The sequence below is a fragment of the Panthera onca genome, chromosome D2, assembly GCF_046562875.1.
Source record: "Panthera onca isolate mPanOnc1 chromosome D2, mPanOnc1 haplotype 2, whole genome shotgun sequence".
NCBI classification, from domain to species: Eukaryota; Metazoa; Chordata; class Mammalia; order Carnivora; family Felidae; genus Panthera; species Panthera onca.
The window spans coordinates 62487605-62506525 of NC_138349.1; the positions used below are offsets into that span (position 1 = coordinate 62487605).

The 18921-nt window shown below is 37.6% G+C and overlaps 1 protein-coding gene across 1 annotated transcript in view; it reads right to left on the reverse strand.

Moving 5' to 3' along the window:
- Positions 1–1366: 1366 nt before the first annotated feature.
- Positions 1367–18921, reverse strand: part of REEP3 (receptor accessory protein 3) — a 97558-nt gene continuing 80003 nt past the window's right edge. The window contains exons 6-8 of the mRNA XM_060642652.3: positions 14704–14851; positions 6021–6166; positions 1367–4933 (exon numbers count right to left, since the gene is read on the reverse strand). Of these exons, the coding sequence (XP_060498635.2) occupies positions 4877–4933; positions 6021–6166; positions 14704–14851 (351 nt within the window). The 3' untranslated portion in view covers positions 1367–4876. The remainder of the gene's footprint in view (positions 4934–6020; positions 6167–14703; positions 14852–18921) is intronic.

Sequence of the window (18921 nt, forward strand, 5' to 3'; positions counted from 1 at the left end):
TGATGAGTGATTAATGATTAGCATTTTAAAGCAATATTTTAAAAATAAAGTATGTACATTGTCTTTTTAGACATAATGCTATTGCACATTTAATGGACTGCAGTAAAATGTAAACCTAACTTCTATATACATAGGGAAACCAAAACATTAACTTTGCCTTGCTTTATTGTGATACATTCTTGACTGCAGTGGTATAGAAACAAACTGGCAGTTTCTCCACGAGTAAGCCTGTATATTTTGGACAGAATCAAAATACTAATGTACTGGATATGAGAGGTAAGGAAAAGAAGGGAATCAAGGATTAAAAACAAAACAAATTGGGGCACCTGGGTGGCTCAGTCGGTTAAGCATCCGACTCTTGGTTTCGGCTCAGGTCATCATCTCAGGATTCCTGAGTTTGAGCCCCACATTGGGCTCTGTGCTGACAGCACGGAGCCTGCTTAGGATCCTCCCTCTCCCTCTCTCTGCCTCTTCCCCACTAGGTGCACTTTCTCCCTCCCTCTCTCACACACAAAATAAATAAATAAATAATAAAATTTCATTTTAAAGCATTATCTTATAAAAAGCAAAACCAGACCATGAAGAGAGTGTTTCAAGGCTAGAATATTGATGGGTAGGTAAAAGGGAGGAATGTTTTCCAGGGAACAATCAATCAATCTCTGACATGATTTTCATTGCATAAATCTTTCTCAAGAAGAGTGAACCATTTAAAGGGAGAATAAAATGGGAAAAATGCCACAGTTCATATATTCATTGTGTTCTTTTGAATTTTTATTTAAATTTCTAACTCCTTTGGATCACCACGAGGATGTACGTCCTAATAAAGATGAAAACATAACTCCATTTGGAAATGCTTTAACACATTACATATCAAAATGAAGTAACACAAAGAAACTTTTTTAAACATGGGATTTCTCTCTAAAGCTTAAATGTGAGGCAGACAGATGTCTGACTTTAAAACAGATGGAACCTCAGAACATTTCCAGGATACATAAAACTGAATTGTGTTATATTTTATGTCTGAGGCAGCTAACCAATACAAATTGATAGCTAGGGTTTCTGTACTTTTTTAAAAATCTTCCCATTCCAACATCCAATTTAACAATTCAATGTTTCTTTTGTAATCCTGTGACCATTCCGGAATGTATATGATTTTTTATAATTTCTTCTGTGATTTGGAATCTTAACTGTGTGCATATGTCATCTATTATATACATACATAAATATATATATATATATATATATTATATATATACACACACACACACACACACACACACACAATATTACATACATACTCAATAATAAATATTATAAACTTATGGAACCCAACATAGGTATTCTGATACACACACACAAATACAAGTTGTCACTAATAAAATGAGTTTATTTTATATTAAAGTTTTCAAAAAACACATCTGTAAAATTACCCCCAGACTAGGCCTAAAGATAGCCTTTACAAAGAGTTTAAAAAATTATAAAACTGCTTTCTCTTAACTATTAAAGTACACAGATTTAAGAGGTGTTAGAGGTGAAAATGTTAATTCATGGTCCATTTTTAAAAAGTTAATGTACAATAAATCTGTAGGACACTACCAGTAGACGAAATCTTAAGCATTTAGAGGAAAAAGCCATATTTTTCTTTCACAAAGTTTTACTCAGTAAAACTTAGTAAACTTAAGCAAATGTAAATGCTGTTTACTAAGAAATATACACTGCCTACCACAGTAACAATGATCGCCTCAAAATCACCAAATTGCTTTGTCAATGAATCAGCCTATACAGGACAACATTTAGGAAACTGCTTGTCAATACATATTAACTCCTTAATCTTCCCAATACGAGAAAATCAAAATAAAAATTTAGTCCATTCCAATTAAACATACAAATTACTAATATTTCATAGAAGGTAACATTGGGTTATTTTTAACAACACAGAAGTTCAAGTATTACAGAAGCTCAAACTGTGTTATTTAAAAAAAAAGACATGACATAAAATGTATTTAACTAACCAGTGTTTTACAGAAATTTGGAGTATTTACATATTTTATAACACTGTAGAAATCTTTGGTGGTGACATATGGATTAGTTCCCTGAAAATATTTTAATAATTTGTTCCATCAATCTGTATAGTCAAGTACTTATAATTAGCAAATGCTGACACTTACCACTTTCTAGCCAAATCCACGTACATATATGGAATAGTGAATCGTGTGGAGGGAATCTTGTGCAGGACCTAGGTGGGTTTACATAATTAATTACTTAGCAATAAGACATACTTCTGGCTCTTTTTTATCCCAGAAAAAGCATGGTAAACTGAAGAATAGATCAACTGTCACTTCCAAAACCTCTGGTAATAGTTAATATTAGTGCACAAGTTGAAGAAATATATAATAAAACACCGGCTACAATTTCTGCATAAACTTCAACAGCCACCAAAATAGCGCCCTTAAATAGGCTTGTGCAGCGTCTGATGCCCATTCACCAAATGGTGGTGGTGGGAAAGCAAGGCACTGTGGTCTAGAGATAAGTTCCTTCTTTTAAAAGCAGTGGATTCAAAAGCAGAGAAACAAAAAATGGCCCGCTCCACTTTCAAAGAGGCTAAGATTTGTGAGCTTATCATACAAAGTTCAAAGGAAAGGGCATGCTAAAACACACACAAGAGAAAAGCAGCAAAATCTCAGAAATGTAAGAAAAGGAGAGAAAGGAAGTAATAGAATAGCAAAATGACATCCACTGCCTGTAAAGATGTAACAGGAGAAACAGATCAGAGGGAACACTGTGTGGAGAGAGAGATTTAAAAAGGACACTCATTACCTCTTTGTGACTGGTCTTGTCTTTGTTTGTAGGAGTGTAAAGGGATAAATAATCCCTCCGATTTAGAGCAGTATTTATGAGTTTACTATAATTACAGAATAGGTTTAATACTTTAGTCTTAGGAAACATAAAGTGGCACAGAGCAGCCCCCAGAGGTAATGTTTTTATATAAAGTCACTTACATGACTTTGTCAGGCAACTCGAGATGACGCTGCCTTTGGGTGGGAAAGACAAACATGGTGTAGCATTTACACTGGTAAGTCTAGGACTAGGCAATGTAAATAAAAACTCTCTTCCAAGAGTTTATAATCAGGATTTCTAGGAATTTTGAACACAAATGAGTCTTTTTAGAAAACTAAAAGGCTAAAAATTAGTCACGGTAAAGTAATGAAGACACTCATAGAATTAAACTTTCAGAGAAACAAAGTTGAGGGAATTTTTTCTTGGTGTCACATATCAAGAATGTGAGAGAGTCTAGATAATGTTTTAAGAGAATGTATCAAGAGAAATGTATGAATTAAACTAAGGTAGTCCTAAGTAAACATTCTATCCTCTGCCAACAATCCGAGGAGGTCCTGAATATACATTGCCAGCTGGTTTCACTTCTTAAAAGGTAGAAAGGTCAAAGATCTCACAAATCTCACTCATTGTTTTCTCTTTTGGACAAACAGAACAGTCAAGTAAATTATCTGAATGGTTACAACTGTACCAATTTGATGAGTGATCACTAAAACCACCACCATTAACAGAGTTAATGCATAGTTATCAATGCAACCTAAAAAAGCCTCCACATTTAGTAACTCACAATCTCTTGGATTAAAATACATTTTTCTAATATCTATTCTAATAGTTTCTAGTATGTAAGATTAACATCTGTATTTTGCATTGGCACCTATATTCAGGAAATGATCTCAGCCAGAAAGATGAGTGATTCAAATGTAGTCAATACAGATTTATAAGTCAGCAGCACATAGGAGGTCAACCTTGTGAATGGACTGACTGCTGGATAATTTTGTGACTCTGTTTCACAAAAGCTACTACTTTTTTTTTTTTTTAAAGCTACTGCTTCTAAATGCTGAAAATGTCACCAGTGTTAACAAAAACATGCTAAGTTTGACTACCAATGTAGGGTTAAATATGGAAAACTAGTTGATGTCTAAAACAGAGACATCTTATCTATAGAGGAGAGAATTAAAAATAGTTAAAGTTGGACAATTAGGTGTATTTTCATATTATTAGAACCTAACAAATTTAACAAATGAAACCCACAGGAAAAGAGATGATGAAATTCGAGGCATAAATGTGACATGTCAGGATATGACAAATAACAATAAAGTGTCAGTAAAGCTTAAAATAAATGTACAGTCGTAAATAAGTAAACAATTTTCAAGTGTGCAAAACTAGTCAGGAATAAAAGTGCTATGTGGAGACCTGGCTTTCAAATATTTGTTTCGAAAACGTTCAGCTGATGGTGGAAAAACCGACAAGTATGTTAAAAGTAAAAATTTGAAGAATATATAAAACACACTATATCTTACATTATGCCCTTGTCCTATCACTGCTGATCAGAGGCCTATCTAATTACTATCCTCATGTGATAGATATAACATAAATGGAGGTAAACACAATACAATACCACAAAGGCTGATGTATCTTAAACTGTAAAAAGACTCTTTTCAAGTATACTGTGGGTTTGTGTTTCATCTTAATGTCCCAGGCACTCAATGTTGTTGAGGAATTTGAAAACAGATAACACAATTTTCTACTATTTCTGAGATATATATCTATATATGTACACATATATCTATATATGTACACATATATAGATATACATATATATATATAGATATATATATATAAATAAGCTTTGCATAATTACCTGGAGTAGTCAGGACATGGAAGTAATGGTTAAAGAAACAAAAGCTACTTAGATTGATGAAAATAAACCCTATCACCGCCACAGTTTAAAGTATTATTTTAATGTGTAAATCCTGGATAATGTTAGAAGAAAAGCTGATGGATTAGCATAACTTGTCTTGGGATCTTGAGGTGCAGATGACTAAAAATACACCTGTGGTCTCTTCTTCACTTTATATTTTAGTGACCCGTATCGCACCTGAAGAGAGAAATGTGTCATTATTACAAATTAGATGATTACTTTTGAACTCAGAACTTAATAGCTCATGATCATAGTAATATTTTTTAAAGCTTTTCTAATATAAAGAATCAATTATCCTATAAGTGTGTATTCAAAAGACATGGCTACTTATGTAACATTATAAAAACATTAACTGTTCTTATTTGTGCTTCGCCTGGTAGGTCAATGAACATTGCTCACAATGATCTGACCATTCACTGGAATCCTCCTTTCCAGACACAAAGACAGTATATTATCATAGATAAACTTCTAGTTAGTCCTCATACAGGGTTGGTTCAAAGAAAACTATGTAGTTATTTTTGTCAGTTGCTTTCTTTGCTTAGGCGTAGGGCTGGCACTGGGTGCTCATGACAACCATATGATTTGCTATATAAGAATACCATCTTCTGCTTACAGGGGAAGACTAGGAATTTATCATTTTGCAAACTTCCAGAGATCCTAATATATCCGATCTGAATAAAGAATTTTTTTAATTAAAAATTTTTTAAAAATGTTTTTTATTTATTTATGTTGAGAGAGAGAGAGAGCAGGGGCAGGGGAGGGGCAGAGAGACAGGGAGACAGAGACTCCAAGCAGGCTCTGCACTGTCAGCGCAGAGCCCGAGGCGGGGCTTAAACTACCCAACGGTGAGATCATGACCTGAGCCAAAATCAAGAGTCTGATGCTCAACTGACTGAGCGACCCAGGCACCCCTTGAATAAATAATTTTTTTTTAAAGTTTATTTATTTACTTTGAGGGAGAGATAGAGAGAGCAAGCAGGGGGAGGGGCAGAGGAAGAGAGAGAGAGAATCCCAAGCAGGCTCCACACTGCCAGAGCAGAGCCTGACGTGGGGCTTGAACTCACAAACTGTGAGCTCATGACCTGAGCTGAAACCAAGAGTTAGGTGCTTAACTGACTGAGCCACCCAAGTTCTTCCTGAAGAAAGAATTTTAAATGTAACTGCTGATCTACCACTGGGTTCCTTCCTTTATGGATCGCTAATATCCTGGATGATAATGCCTTCAACACCAATCATTAGGAAAACAACTCTGTACGGGACTAACCTCTTTGCGGCCTTTCACGGTTTTCACGGATTTCATGCTTTGCGATCTTCGAAGCCCTTTGTGCGTTAACATCTCATCATCTGAATACGGCCCTTCGGCTTCTTCATCGGTTTTCTCATCTCCGTCTTTCAGCGGAATTCCATAACCTAAACAGGTCAAAACCAGCATGTTTCGGGGAAAGGACACCGCTCCATCCGAGCACACTTCGATGCATGGTCTGCATTTGCCTGCTTACTCCTTCCTCTCCCTTTCTCCTCTGGAATGTGCTCCCCGCCCTTTATCATCAATCATTGCCCCGTGCACTATTCTAGATGAGGCTCATAACTCACTTCTTCCCCTGACTATTCCTGTTTTCACCGTGCATTTTTCAGAATGACTTTAAATAACTGATTTTTGAGGAGGTAACACTTTGTCCAAAACTCAGAGAACATAAGCAGATCTCCTCCCTGCCCTTTCTCCTTTTCCTGAACTCTAAACAATCTAAGCAATTTTGTGTTTCATTTAGTCATTTGTGCCTTTGACTTTAGTTAGAAATTAAGGGTTTCCTCCCACTGTGTGTCAAAACTTTTGTCAAGATTGGGAAAGGGAGGGTGAACGTAAGGAGTCAGATAAGACCCAAAGGGGCTAGAACTTTGTGAGAGGTTGGGGCGGGGGCAGGCCATGGAGATGTTAAAGCAACACTGTTGCAGCTGCTGAGATGAAAGCCAGCCAGGCAGGCCTCAGCAATTACAAACACCACAGGCTACGATGACAGATGTTAGTCAAAGAAAACAGCCGCATCAGGAAGGTCAGCAAGAGGTCCTGCGGGTGTGCTAACAGGGCGCTGTGTGTTGCGACAAAAGACGGGTCATTGGCCAATATGCAAACTTGCAGGTAGTCAGGCTGGTTATTGTCAGGAAGTCTGACAGCATCCTGATGCCCAAGATTCAGAGACAGGAACACTCCGATTCCTGAAGCAGTGGTTATCAAGCTTAGTAGAGTTTATTAGTAAAGGCACATACTAAGAGTCAGAACTTACTAATACAAAGACTGCTAGGCTTAGGGTGGGGCTGAGAATCTATATTTCTATCAAGTTCCTAGGTGATGCTTATCCTAGGGTCCAGGGCTCGAAACATTTGAGAACCATTGCCTGGATGGAGTAAGAGAGGGGCCCAAGTCTGTGGCAAGAAGAGTGCTAGGCAAGTTATCAAGACAAGGGTGAGGTTACAAGGCCCCATTAAGTTTCAAATTCTCCTTTAATAAAGATAAGGAGCATAAATACCTACATCTTCAGGTGAGAAAAAAGTAGTTTTTCCAGGCTCAGGTGGGGGCAGTGGATGGACTTCTTGCATGTGAAGAAAAAGATACTGAACAAACGTTTATTAATCCGCTCTCCCAGGCCATGAGTAACTTGAGACTCACTGAGCAAACCATGAAGAGTTGTTAATAAGCTTTTCTGTCTCATAATAAGAGACATATCTTTAGATGTAAATTATGCAAGCACAATTTTATGCTGCCAGACTACTAGGCTAAAAATTAGGGAGGATTTGGGGATAGAATCGGTCATGATTTAGGTCAAGATCCATTGTCCCCCCACTCCTCCCCCGTCAGTCCAAGGAATTGTGTTCCAGGAAGAAAAGAGGGCACTTGCCGGGAGCGAGGGCAGGGGGCACACGACTGCTTAGAAGAGCTGCAAGCAGGCCAGTGTGGCCAGGGGAGGGGAACGGTCAGTGGTCCTGGGAAGATGCTTCTGATGGGATGGGATTGGAACCTTATTCAAAAGATGATTATATACACACCTTATTCTTTCTTTGTTTCCCAATTTCAGGTAACAAATCTTATTAGCTTTCTAATTATGGTTTCAGAGAAAGTTAATGGATTGATTCATTATTTCACAATAGTCAAAAAATTCTGTTTGGCATACAGTGATGAAAAAGACACAACTGTCATCTTTTACCCTAAGAAACTTAGTCCAACAAGGGAAGGGAACAGACTTTAACAGGCATGACAGCACTATAATAGATGCTGTAAATTGAAGATAAGGATGGGGTGGGTGCTATGGGAGCCTACAGTAAGATAATTAACTCAGCCTGGGGGTGGGGGAAAGTGGGCTGTGAGACAGGACTTCTTGTAGGAGGTGGTGGCTAACTTCTGGAAGGCTCATGATTCAATACAGCCAGCACATGATGGAGTGGGAGAACAAGGCAGGGGAGCAAATACACCACATGCTACTGAGTTTGGACTTCACCAGAGAGCAACGTGGGGGGCCACTGAGGCATTTTAAGCGGACGGGTGATATGATTACACTTGGGTTCTTTCAGAGATTCCTTTTGCACTTTGGGGAATGAAGTGGATGACACAGGACACAGGGAGGTTACTGCAGTATGGCAGGTCAGAGATGACGGGGTCCAAGGAGCAAAGACAGAGACAGGAGCCAGATTTGGGATCCACAAGGAGATGAAATTGACAAGTTTAACTTAGCAATTGATTAAACCAAACTATGCATCAAAGAGCGGGGAGTCAAGTCAAATATCTTCGCTAAAATATGCATTTTTCTATTCCACTTAAAACCTGGAAACGAGTATGTATGAACATTCTGCTGTGAGTGCTGGAAATAGTGTTAATCAAAGTTGTCCAAGGATTTAAAAGTGTTCAGAGTAGGAGGGAGACCTGAGACTATGAGGGAAGCCCAAATCTGGGTGTCCTATCACAGCAGGCACTCAGTGAGATGGCTGAGTGGTTTACAGGTCTGCCAAGCCCAGGGAAAGCGAAACTAGTGGGGTACTGCGGGGCCATACAAAGGTGATGCTAAGTTTACATTAGTGATCTACACTGGACGGAGTCGTTCCACACACATTCCTGAGGAGCAGTGACTGGGGACCCAAGGCTGAGGAGCCTGTATTGCCCGGGGCCCTGTAGATGTCTGGCCAGCTTCAGCCCAAAGCTCTGTTACCATTTTAGGAAACCAGCAGATGCTTTTGCAAACTGACCTGGTATTCACAGCTCACACATGTTACAGTTGGTATATTTTAAGTTTTCCCATCTTATATTAATATAGGTGTAGAATCACAGAAAGTTTGACCTGGAAGGCACCCTGGACCTCTTAGAGGACTTCACTGTCTATTAGCTGTGAGAGCCAAAGTACATCTTGCCTCTCTCCAGGCCTTTCTTTTCTTTTTTAAATGTTATTTTTTATTTTTTGAGAAAGATAGAGGGGGAGAGGGAGAGAGGGAGGGAGAGGGAGACAGAGAGAGAGAGAGAGAGAGAGAGAGAGAGAGCAAGAAGGGGAGGGGCAGAGACAGAGGGAGAGAGAGACTCCAGAGCAGGTTCCGTGTTGCCAGCACAGAGCCCGATGTGGGGCTTGAACCCACAAGCCGTGAAACCATGACGTGAGCCGAAGTTGGACGCTTAACTAACTGAGCTACCCAGGCTCACCAGGCCTTTGTTTTCTTAAATGGTAAGGTAGTGAGACAGATGAAAGATGATGGATAAGTTTCCATGTGAATGTGAACTCTGACCCCGTTGAGCTGTTGGGAGCATTATGTTGAGGGGGACTGTGAACTAGTGTCGGAAAGTGCCACAGTCCTTCAGCAATGTCTGCCACCATGGGCACGGGAGCAGGGAGCAGGCATGTCACCCATCTGCCATCTTTGACTAAAGCATCTCTAAGGTCGCTACCTACTCAAATTATTTGAATTCAGAGTTCCAGCCCCAACTGTCTCCCTAAGTGTAGCCTTTTTATAAATTAAAAAGAGAAAGAATAAGAATTTGCTTAGGAACCTTGGATACCTCATTTATGTCATTCACTATGTCAAGGGCTATCTTGACAGGTAATTTAATCTCCTTATGTCTCAGTTTCATCATCTGAAAAATAAGTATAAAATATTTAACCTGTACAGTCATCTTAAGGATTAAGTAAATATGTAAAGCACCTAAAACAAAGAATATGTGCTTTATTTCTTTATGTCCTGGTACTAAAACTGAATATTGAGCCAATTTTAAATAATATGGGAGAAGCAGTTTCTTTGCAGAAAAAACATTCCCACTTATCACAATGTGGTGTTCTTTCAAGGGATGTGAACATCATGTTCAAGGAGTCCATTTTCTTACAGAAATGCATCTGGAGGGAGCTCTTTTTGCCATGGTGACAACATGAAGATTTGAATAGCTTCATCAAAACAGAATTTTTCTTGACCAGCCAACCTCAAACCAGTCAGAGCAGGCCATGAGGAGTTTTCAAAATGGACCCACTTTTCCAAATAATTTGAGTTTGCTTGTGTGAACAAGCAGATCATCTGGGGTAAATGTATCAATCACGTGAACCAGTAAAGAGACTTTGCAATGTGAATGTGATTACCACACTGAAAAACTTATTTTTTTCTTGAGGAATTTTGGAAGTCAATGAAATAAAAAATAATTCATGACCTAAAAATTGAGTACCTGAATTGTTTTTCAAAGGAAAGAGTACTGTTCTTTCTGATTTAGGAAATAGGTTGATTTAAAAAAAAAAAAGATCACTGAAGTCCCATACTCGAACTGAACACTGTTAACATTTTAGCAATACCCTTCCAGACTCTTCCCTATGTATACACATTTGAAAAATAACTTACATATATTAATTCATTTCATCTATTTATTGTGTCTCTACAGTGTTGGATTATAACACACAGATTGTTTTGTTATTGTTTATTTCCCCACAATCTGGATATGTTTTTATGTCAGTAAGTAGAGAATGACATTATCAATTTTCATGGCTAATAAACCATGCTTTTGCTTAACCATTTCTTTTAGGCGTTTAGTTTGTTCCAATATTATGTTACTATAAACAACAAGATAATTGTTCTTGTACCTACATCTTTGAACACTTGTCTGATTATTTCTTTATGACATAGTCTTAGAAGTTTCTTGCTGAGTTAGAGGGAATACATTTTGATAATTATTGCCAGATTGTCATCAAAAGGATTATTCCACTTTAAACTCTCATACAAAGTGTATGAGTGTTTGTTTCCCAACATGCTTGCTGTGGTGATTTTCAAACATGTCCACAAATTCTGACACTTTTCTCCTCTTCTATTAAATCTTTTTTCCTTTTTTCTTTTTAAGGTAATCTCTCTGCCCAATGCAGGGCTCGAGCTCACGACCCTGAGATCAAGAGTTGCACGCTCCACCAACTAAGCCAGCCAGGCGCCCCTCCTCCTCTCGTAGGTACCAGTCTCAACAAACTGTCATGAGGCGGAAGTGAGGCTGCATGACTTCTGCCACTTGGGTTGAAACACCCTCTCTGCGAGCTTTTAGCTGCCAGATAAGAAGCCCCCCACACTCTCAGGGACCATGTAGAGAGACGTTGAGAAGGAGAGGCCAGAGAAGCCCCAACTGTTTCAGCCATCACCTGTTTTGACTCTTCACAGTTGAAACAGCACACATGTGAATGAAGAAGCCTTTGAGATTCTGACTCGACCCCCAGGTGCTGTTTGTAGCTGCCTAAGACCTTGAGCAAGATCTCCCTCCCTGAGCCCAGTCTCCCCCAGTTCATGAGCAAAAAAATGACTGTGACTTTTTCAGGTCACTGTTTATAGTTCGTTACACAGAAACAGATAACTAGAATAATTACCAACACAGAGAGCACTGCTAATTAAAAAAATATCTTTGCCAATCTGGTGAGGAAAAATTACTGTCATTACTATTTTAATTTACTCTTTCTTTGTGTGTGAGGCTGAATGTCTTTTTCATGCTGTATTCTTTAGTAGAATTAACAATAATTGGCTTGAAAGAATTCTTTGTATTGTTAAAATCTGAACGCTTTGCCTGTATCACATAAGAATATTTCTTCTAGTTTGTTTTGTATGGTATGAAGTATTTTTCCCTTATATGTTATATATATATATTTTATGTAGAAAAACCTCTCAAGTTTTTCCCTTATGTCTTCTAGTTTTGATGTCATGCTTAAGAATTCTGGTTTAAATATATACTCAGGAATTTCCTACTATATTATAGCTTAGTATCTTATATTTAAGTCTTAATCTTTTAAGTATTTTGATGAAAGGTTTGAGATAGAGGAATAACTTCATCTTCTACCCCATCTTCTAAGTCTAGCAATTATCCTAACACCTCCCCCACTTGCCTGAAAGGCCATCATTCTCATCTGATAAATTTCCATGTATATCTTGGACTTATGTTTCTATAGACTGTCTATTATTATCTTCTCTTCAACTCTTCCTATCCTGGAACCTTATCACTTTTTAAAAAAGAAATTTTTTTAATGTTCATTGATTTTTTTTTTTTAATGTTTTTATTTATTTTTGAGACAGAGAGAGACAGAGCATGAGCAGGGGAGGGCCAGAGAGAGAGGGAGACACAGAATCTGAAGCAGGCTCCAGGCTCTGAGCTGTCAGCACAGAGCCCGATCCGGGGCTCGAACCCACGAACCGTGAGATCATGACCTGAGCTGAAGTTGGGTGCTCAACCAACTGAGCCACCCAGGCGCCCCGTTTGTTCATTGATTTTTGAGAGAGACAGAGCATGAGCAGGGAGGGGCAGAGAGAGACAGAGACAGAATCTGAAGCAGGCTCCAGGCTCTGAGCTGTCAGCACAGAGTCCGATGTGGGGCTCAAACTCTCACGAGCTGTGAGATCATGACCTGAACTGAAGTCAGATGCTTAATCGACTGAGCCACCCAGAAGCCCCTAAAAAAATATTATTTAAAAAAAAAATTTTTTTTAACGTTTATTTATTTTTGAGACAGAGAGAGACAGAGCATGAACAGGGGAGGGGCAGAGAGAGAGGGAGGCACAGAATCAGAAGCAGACTCCAGGCTCTGAGCCATCAGCCCAGAGCCCGATGCGGGGCTCAAACTCACGGACCGCGAGATTGTGACCTGAGCTGAAGTCGGAAGCTTAACCGACTGAGCCACCCAGGCGCCACAGAAAATATTATTTTTTTAATGTTTATTTTTGATAGAGAGAGAGAGAGAGGGAGAGAGAGAGAGAGACAGGGCATCAGCAGGGGAGGTGCAGAGAGAGAGGGAGATACAGAATCCAAAGCAGGCTCCAGGCTTGGAGCTGTCAGCACAGAGCCTGATGCGGGGCTTGAACCTACAAACCGTGAGATCATGACCTGAGCTGAAGTCAGACGCTTAACCAACTGAACCACCCAGGCGCCCCCTAAAAAAATATTTTTAAGACAGATTGTTTTTGTTAAATTTTTTCCTTAGGGAAGAGGGCTCAAAGTATGCAGCATTCTGTAGGAAACTTAGAACTTGTGCAAACTAATGCATATTAAAATTTTAATTTAATAACTGAATAAGTTTCTTTCTTGTACTTCTAGTATTTACTTCATATTTCTCTAATCTTGTTGTTTTAATTTCATGGCTTAAAATCTAACAGAAGACCTAAATAGCATCTTACTATCTTAAAATATTTTAGCCCCATTATTTTAAGTTTAATAGATGAATATCACAAAAACAGCTACGCATTTTCATATTTGTAATCTTGTTTTCATTTAACTATTAGAATATCACTCTTAACCAATTCTAAAGTATAATTATGAATAAACTACTGGTAAAGTTGTCAGATAACTGTTCCAAATCAAGCAAAATATATACAGCAGACTCCATAATCAAAATCAGTATATCTGATTTTAAATGTATATTAAGAAAATGCCTATATTATAAACTACTTTTACACTGTTAATGTATTAAGGATGATGGTTCAAAGTTCACTGGTTCTCATTCTTAAAAATATTACTACCTCAATCAATGGCTAATGCTTAATTACTACCTTTTAGGTAACAGCCACCAACTTGGTAAAGTTATTCATTCTACGGAGAACTCAGAAAAAGTTCACTATTTTTTGTCTGTAAGAAGGGACCGTTGTTTTATTTCTCAAATTGGTTTCAATGTAAAGGGTGATTTTTAACCTCCCTCAAAAGAAAACTACCTAAACACACACACACACACCAAAAAGCCTTGTACCTTAAGGAGTTAATAATATATTAATAAGAAATGTCATAATGATCTTAATTTTCATCTGAGCCTTGAACTATAATTTTCTTATATGTGACAAAATAACTAAGGAGGTATATCTTTTTATTTATGTGTATATTTCTAAGATCAGAATGCTTTATCAAAGTTTTAGAACATATCAACTATGCCATGCTCATAATTTATATTAGAAATACCTACAAGTTAGTTCTTGAACTAGACTATGGAATTTCAACATATTTTCCATTGTAGTAATCCTATTTACAAACTGAGTCACCCTTTGTCACCCACTTAAAACTTTTTATCTTGTGAGTCAATATCCTTATTTGTTCATAGCATTTACAGTAAAGAGTGTTTAACTATAACACTCAGATGTCACCACATGACTTGAGTAGAAAGAGCACTGATCACAAGTCAGAACTGGTGCTGGTGGCAGGGAGGTGGTAATAATCACACCCAAGGTTTCTAAAAATTCATGGCAACACAAGAGGCTACTGTTACTTTCTTAGTTGGATTATCTCTGGAGTCAACAAAAGGCAAGCACCAACTTTATTTAGAGAAAATTTAGAGAACGAGAACTATAGTTAAGCGTAAATTTGCAACATAAGCTTAAAAGTAAATTTCCCTCTGCTCAAATTCAGATAGTTACCATGTATTATTTTAGTACCTACCTGGACTCAAAATTCTAATCCTGAAAGGAAAATATATTAAAACAAACAAACACACCTGCTGATTCACCGGAGACTGATTTACTTTTCTTTTTTGCTTCTTGTAGAGATTGGTATGATCTTTGTCCCACAGGCTCATCCCCTTGGATAGCTGTTAGATCGTGCATACTAAAACTTCGTAAACGTTCCGTTATTGCTCCTTGGCTCTATTTAACAGAGAAGTGAGAGATCCGAGGAAAAAAGTACACTTTAAAATACTTAGTATGCTTACATTTAAATTCCTCCCAACACTTTATCATGAAGCTTTATTGATTTTATTATGAAACTTTCAGAAAAGCTGAAAGAATTGCAGAGTGAACACCCATATATTGTTTACATTTTCCTGTATTTTATCACATATCTACTATCAATTATCCATAAATCCATTAAAAAATTTTTTTTTAATGTTTACTTTTGAGAGAGACAGAAACAGAGTGTGAGTGGTGGAGGGCAGAGAGAGAGGGAGACACAGGATCCCAAACAGGCTCCAGGCTCTGAGCTGTCAGCACAGAGCCCGACGTGGGGCTCGAACTCATGGACCGTGAGATCATGATCAGGGCCGAAGTTGGATGCTTAACTGACTGAGCCACCCAGGAGCCCCTCAATCCATTTTTTTTTAAGTTTATTTATTTTTAGAGAGACAGAGACAGAGTGAGTAGGGGAATGGCAGAGAGAGAGAGAGAGAGAGAGAGAGAGAGAGAGAGAGAGAGAGAGAGAAAATCCCAAGCAGGATCCCAGCTGCTAGCACAGAGCCTGATGTGGGGCTTGAACTCATGAAACCACGAGATTGTGAACTGAGCGGAAACCAAGAGTCAGAAGCTTAACCAACTGAGCCACCCAGGTGCCTCCATCAATTCTTTTTGAAAATGCATTTCAGAGTAAGTTGTAGACATCAGTACATTGCACTCCCAAACATTTCAGTTTTGTAATTTATTTTAAATGTAAAAAAACGTATGATGAGCTTACCCTCAGGATAGACAGCATCCATTATTTTGCTCTCTCCTAAAACTGGCACTTTGGGGTTTATGATTTAGAATAACTTTTTAAAGTAAAAGACATACTGTTTTAAAGATAAGCTAAGTCAGCAGTGGTAATGGCTCTACTTAGAACAGTAAAAAAAATTAAAAGTCAAAGAATCTTGGATGCAAAATGATATTTAGTTAATGAATTCACTATCTGGCAAGGTGTATGTACTACTATGCAATTTGACTTCAAATCATTTTAAAGCCTTAACAATATGATAGACAATGGGCACATGTGGGTATTTAATTTAAATTAACTAAAATTAAATAAACTTAAAATGTAGTTTCTTACTTGCACATTTCAAATGCTCACTAGCCACATGTGACTAGAGGCTACTGTATTGGATAGAGCAGATACAGAACATTTCCATCACTACAGACAGTTCAGTGATTTTCATCACTGCATGGCTTTGAAAGAGACCCTTCTGAACTTTACAGACCTAATTACATTTCTTTCCCAAATATAAAGAGAAAAAATAATTTCTAAATTTACCCACTTTGAAAATTTGCATAGCATACAGATGACTCATTTATATCTGCTTTAAAAATATTCTTTTAAAGGTTTTTTTTACTCCTATTATTTCTTCTCACACATGCGAATTTATGATGGCCTCTAGTTATGATGTTACTGTAGAAACTCATCCATAATGGTCCATCTCTAAATTTCCAGATTTCAAAGCCTGAGGCACTATAAACATTTGGACGTTACTGTATTTTACACTGAAAAAAGATCTTCATTCAACTACTCTACTTCATATCATATTCATATTATGTCAAAACCAAAGGCTATTCCTATACCCCACTTGGACTTTGTATTTCTACTATATTTTTTACATTGTGAAAAGAAATGATTAAATTAAAGGGTCTGCATCCTCAATAAAAATAATTGGGTCCCATATATCTTTCCATTCTTGTCATGCTATATGTCCATCAACTGACAAATAGATAAAGAAGATGTGGTATATATGTACAATGGAATATTACTCAGCAATCAGAAAGAACAAAATCTTGCCATTCACAACAATGTGGAGGGAATTAGAGTGTATTCACTTAAGTGAAATAAGTCAGTCAGAGAAAGAAAAATACTGTATGATTTCCCTCTTATGTGGAATTTAAGAAACACAACAGATGATGAACATAGGGGAAAGAAAAAAAAAAACAGAGAAGCAGGCAAACCATAAAACACACTCTTAACAACAGAGAACAAACTGAGGGTTGCCGGAGGGAGGTGGGCAGGGGATGGGCTATATGGGGGATGGGCATTGAGGAGAACACTTGCTGTGTTGACCACTGGGTGTCATATGTAAGTGATGAATCACTAAATTCTACTCTTGAAACTAATATTACACTGTATGTTAACTAACTAAAATTTAAATAAAAACTTGAAATATAATAAATAAGTAAGTAAATACTCTTGTCATGGTTTAATCCATTGTACTTTCTTCCACTTTATCAGATGTCCCTTTAAAGACACATGAAAGAAGACATCAGAGACACACTAAAAGGAAATGACCAGTGCACATCTGAAACAGACCCTTCTGTTTTCTCACAATTGTCATTTTCTCTAGCCCACCTTTGTATTTCTGTGCCCCCTCACAGCAATTCTTGGCTTTCTACCTACTGCCAAACAGATGGTAACTGGTATGCACATCTAGGACACCCTCTATCTGACTCAGGTGCTTTCCAAGACTGGCTGTAACCATATAAACCCTCTCCCTCAAGAAAGAACATCTCAGAATGCAAGTAAGTCAAACTGCCACTGAATCAATCTAACATGATATCATCTACAAACTTTGGTATCTTTAACGAGTATAATCAATAAATTAGTTAGAGCATGCCTCACAAGTGAACTCACACATTATTGTTAGTTCTATTGCTGTGCTGTGTATATCCTGTCTTCAGAGGAGGAATTTCAGAAATTAATTTTAGGCTTCTTGCATTCTCCTAGCATACTGGTATGGTACTGATGGTGAGCATGTAATAAGTAAACTAAATATTCTTTTTATGCCTCTTCTTTTTCATTGCTCTTGATTGCTAGAGAGTTCTCCATAGACAGCAGTGGGTTTTAATGTACCCACTGGCCTGGATAAGAGAGGTTCGGCAGTGAACTCCAGGTGTGGTCGTGGGTATTCACGCTGGTCGACTACACCATCCACCAGGGGTTTGCTGCGGGTTTAGATTAAAGGTGAGCAATGACCGACCCTGAGGTATCTGGATGAGCTATTTACAGCCTGAATTTTAATGGAGTTCTTAAGTAACCAAATCTGTAGCCCCAGGTATTATCAATGTCCTCAAGACTTAAAGGAAGGCCAAGTACTGTAGGGAAAAGCAAAAGGGGGCTGTACACACTTTCTGAGGACTCCCAACACTTCAAAAGTCATTATCACCTCAAAAAACTGGGTTTTCCACTATATATGTTCTCAGGGGCTCAAAATAGAACTAATGTGTGAAGAGAGAATGCTGTATTGTGAACTTCAGAAACATGACATAAATTATAAATATCCAATGTGATCACTTTAAAGAAGTGTAATTTTAAAATATTCACATTTAGAGGCAGGCCTATTCCCTCCAATTTTAATATCTTCAGCACAAAAAAGTCTACTAACAAAGAAATTATGTTCATAATAAAATGTTAAGTGGAAATCCCTCTCCCTGACCTCTGAATTCTAAATCACATCCATAATATAGTTACAAGTATGTAGTTGTACAAGTACAACTACAAGTTACAAGTAGTATGGTTTAATGAGGCAGCAAAAATACGCAAAAATAGAAACTGTATGATGTTTAGGCAGATGGGATGGGCGATTTTATTCTTTTTCTCAACAATTTCTTTAATATTAAAAAATTAGTCATATATAGATGGTATAGTGAAGTTTTTATTTGTTTGTTGTCTTAGATTTGAATACTATTTATTATAAACTGGATGAGATCCTGGTTTCTTTTAATTTCCTCCAATGCCTGGCTACAACTCTCCAAATGAATGAACATTTTCTAGTTTCATGGTGAAGTTTTAATTGTATTGTGTGCACTGTAAGAATTTCTGATCTATTTCCTGCTCATCTTCCCTATATCCACTCCCTTACTCCCATCATTAAGAGAAACACTGTTTTCTATTTTGAGGGAACAAGTAGGTTTTATAGTTGCTTGTCAATAACAATGCTAAAAGTACTGAGGTTTTGTTTAAATTAATAATGCTTTATTTATTTTCTTCTATT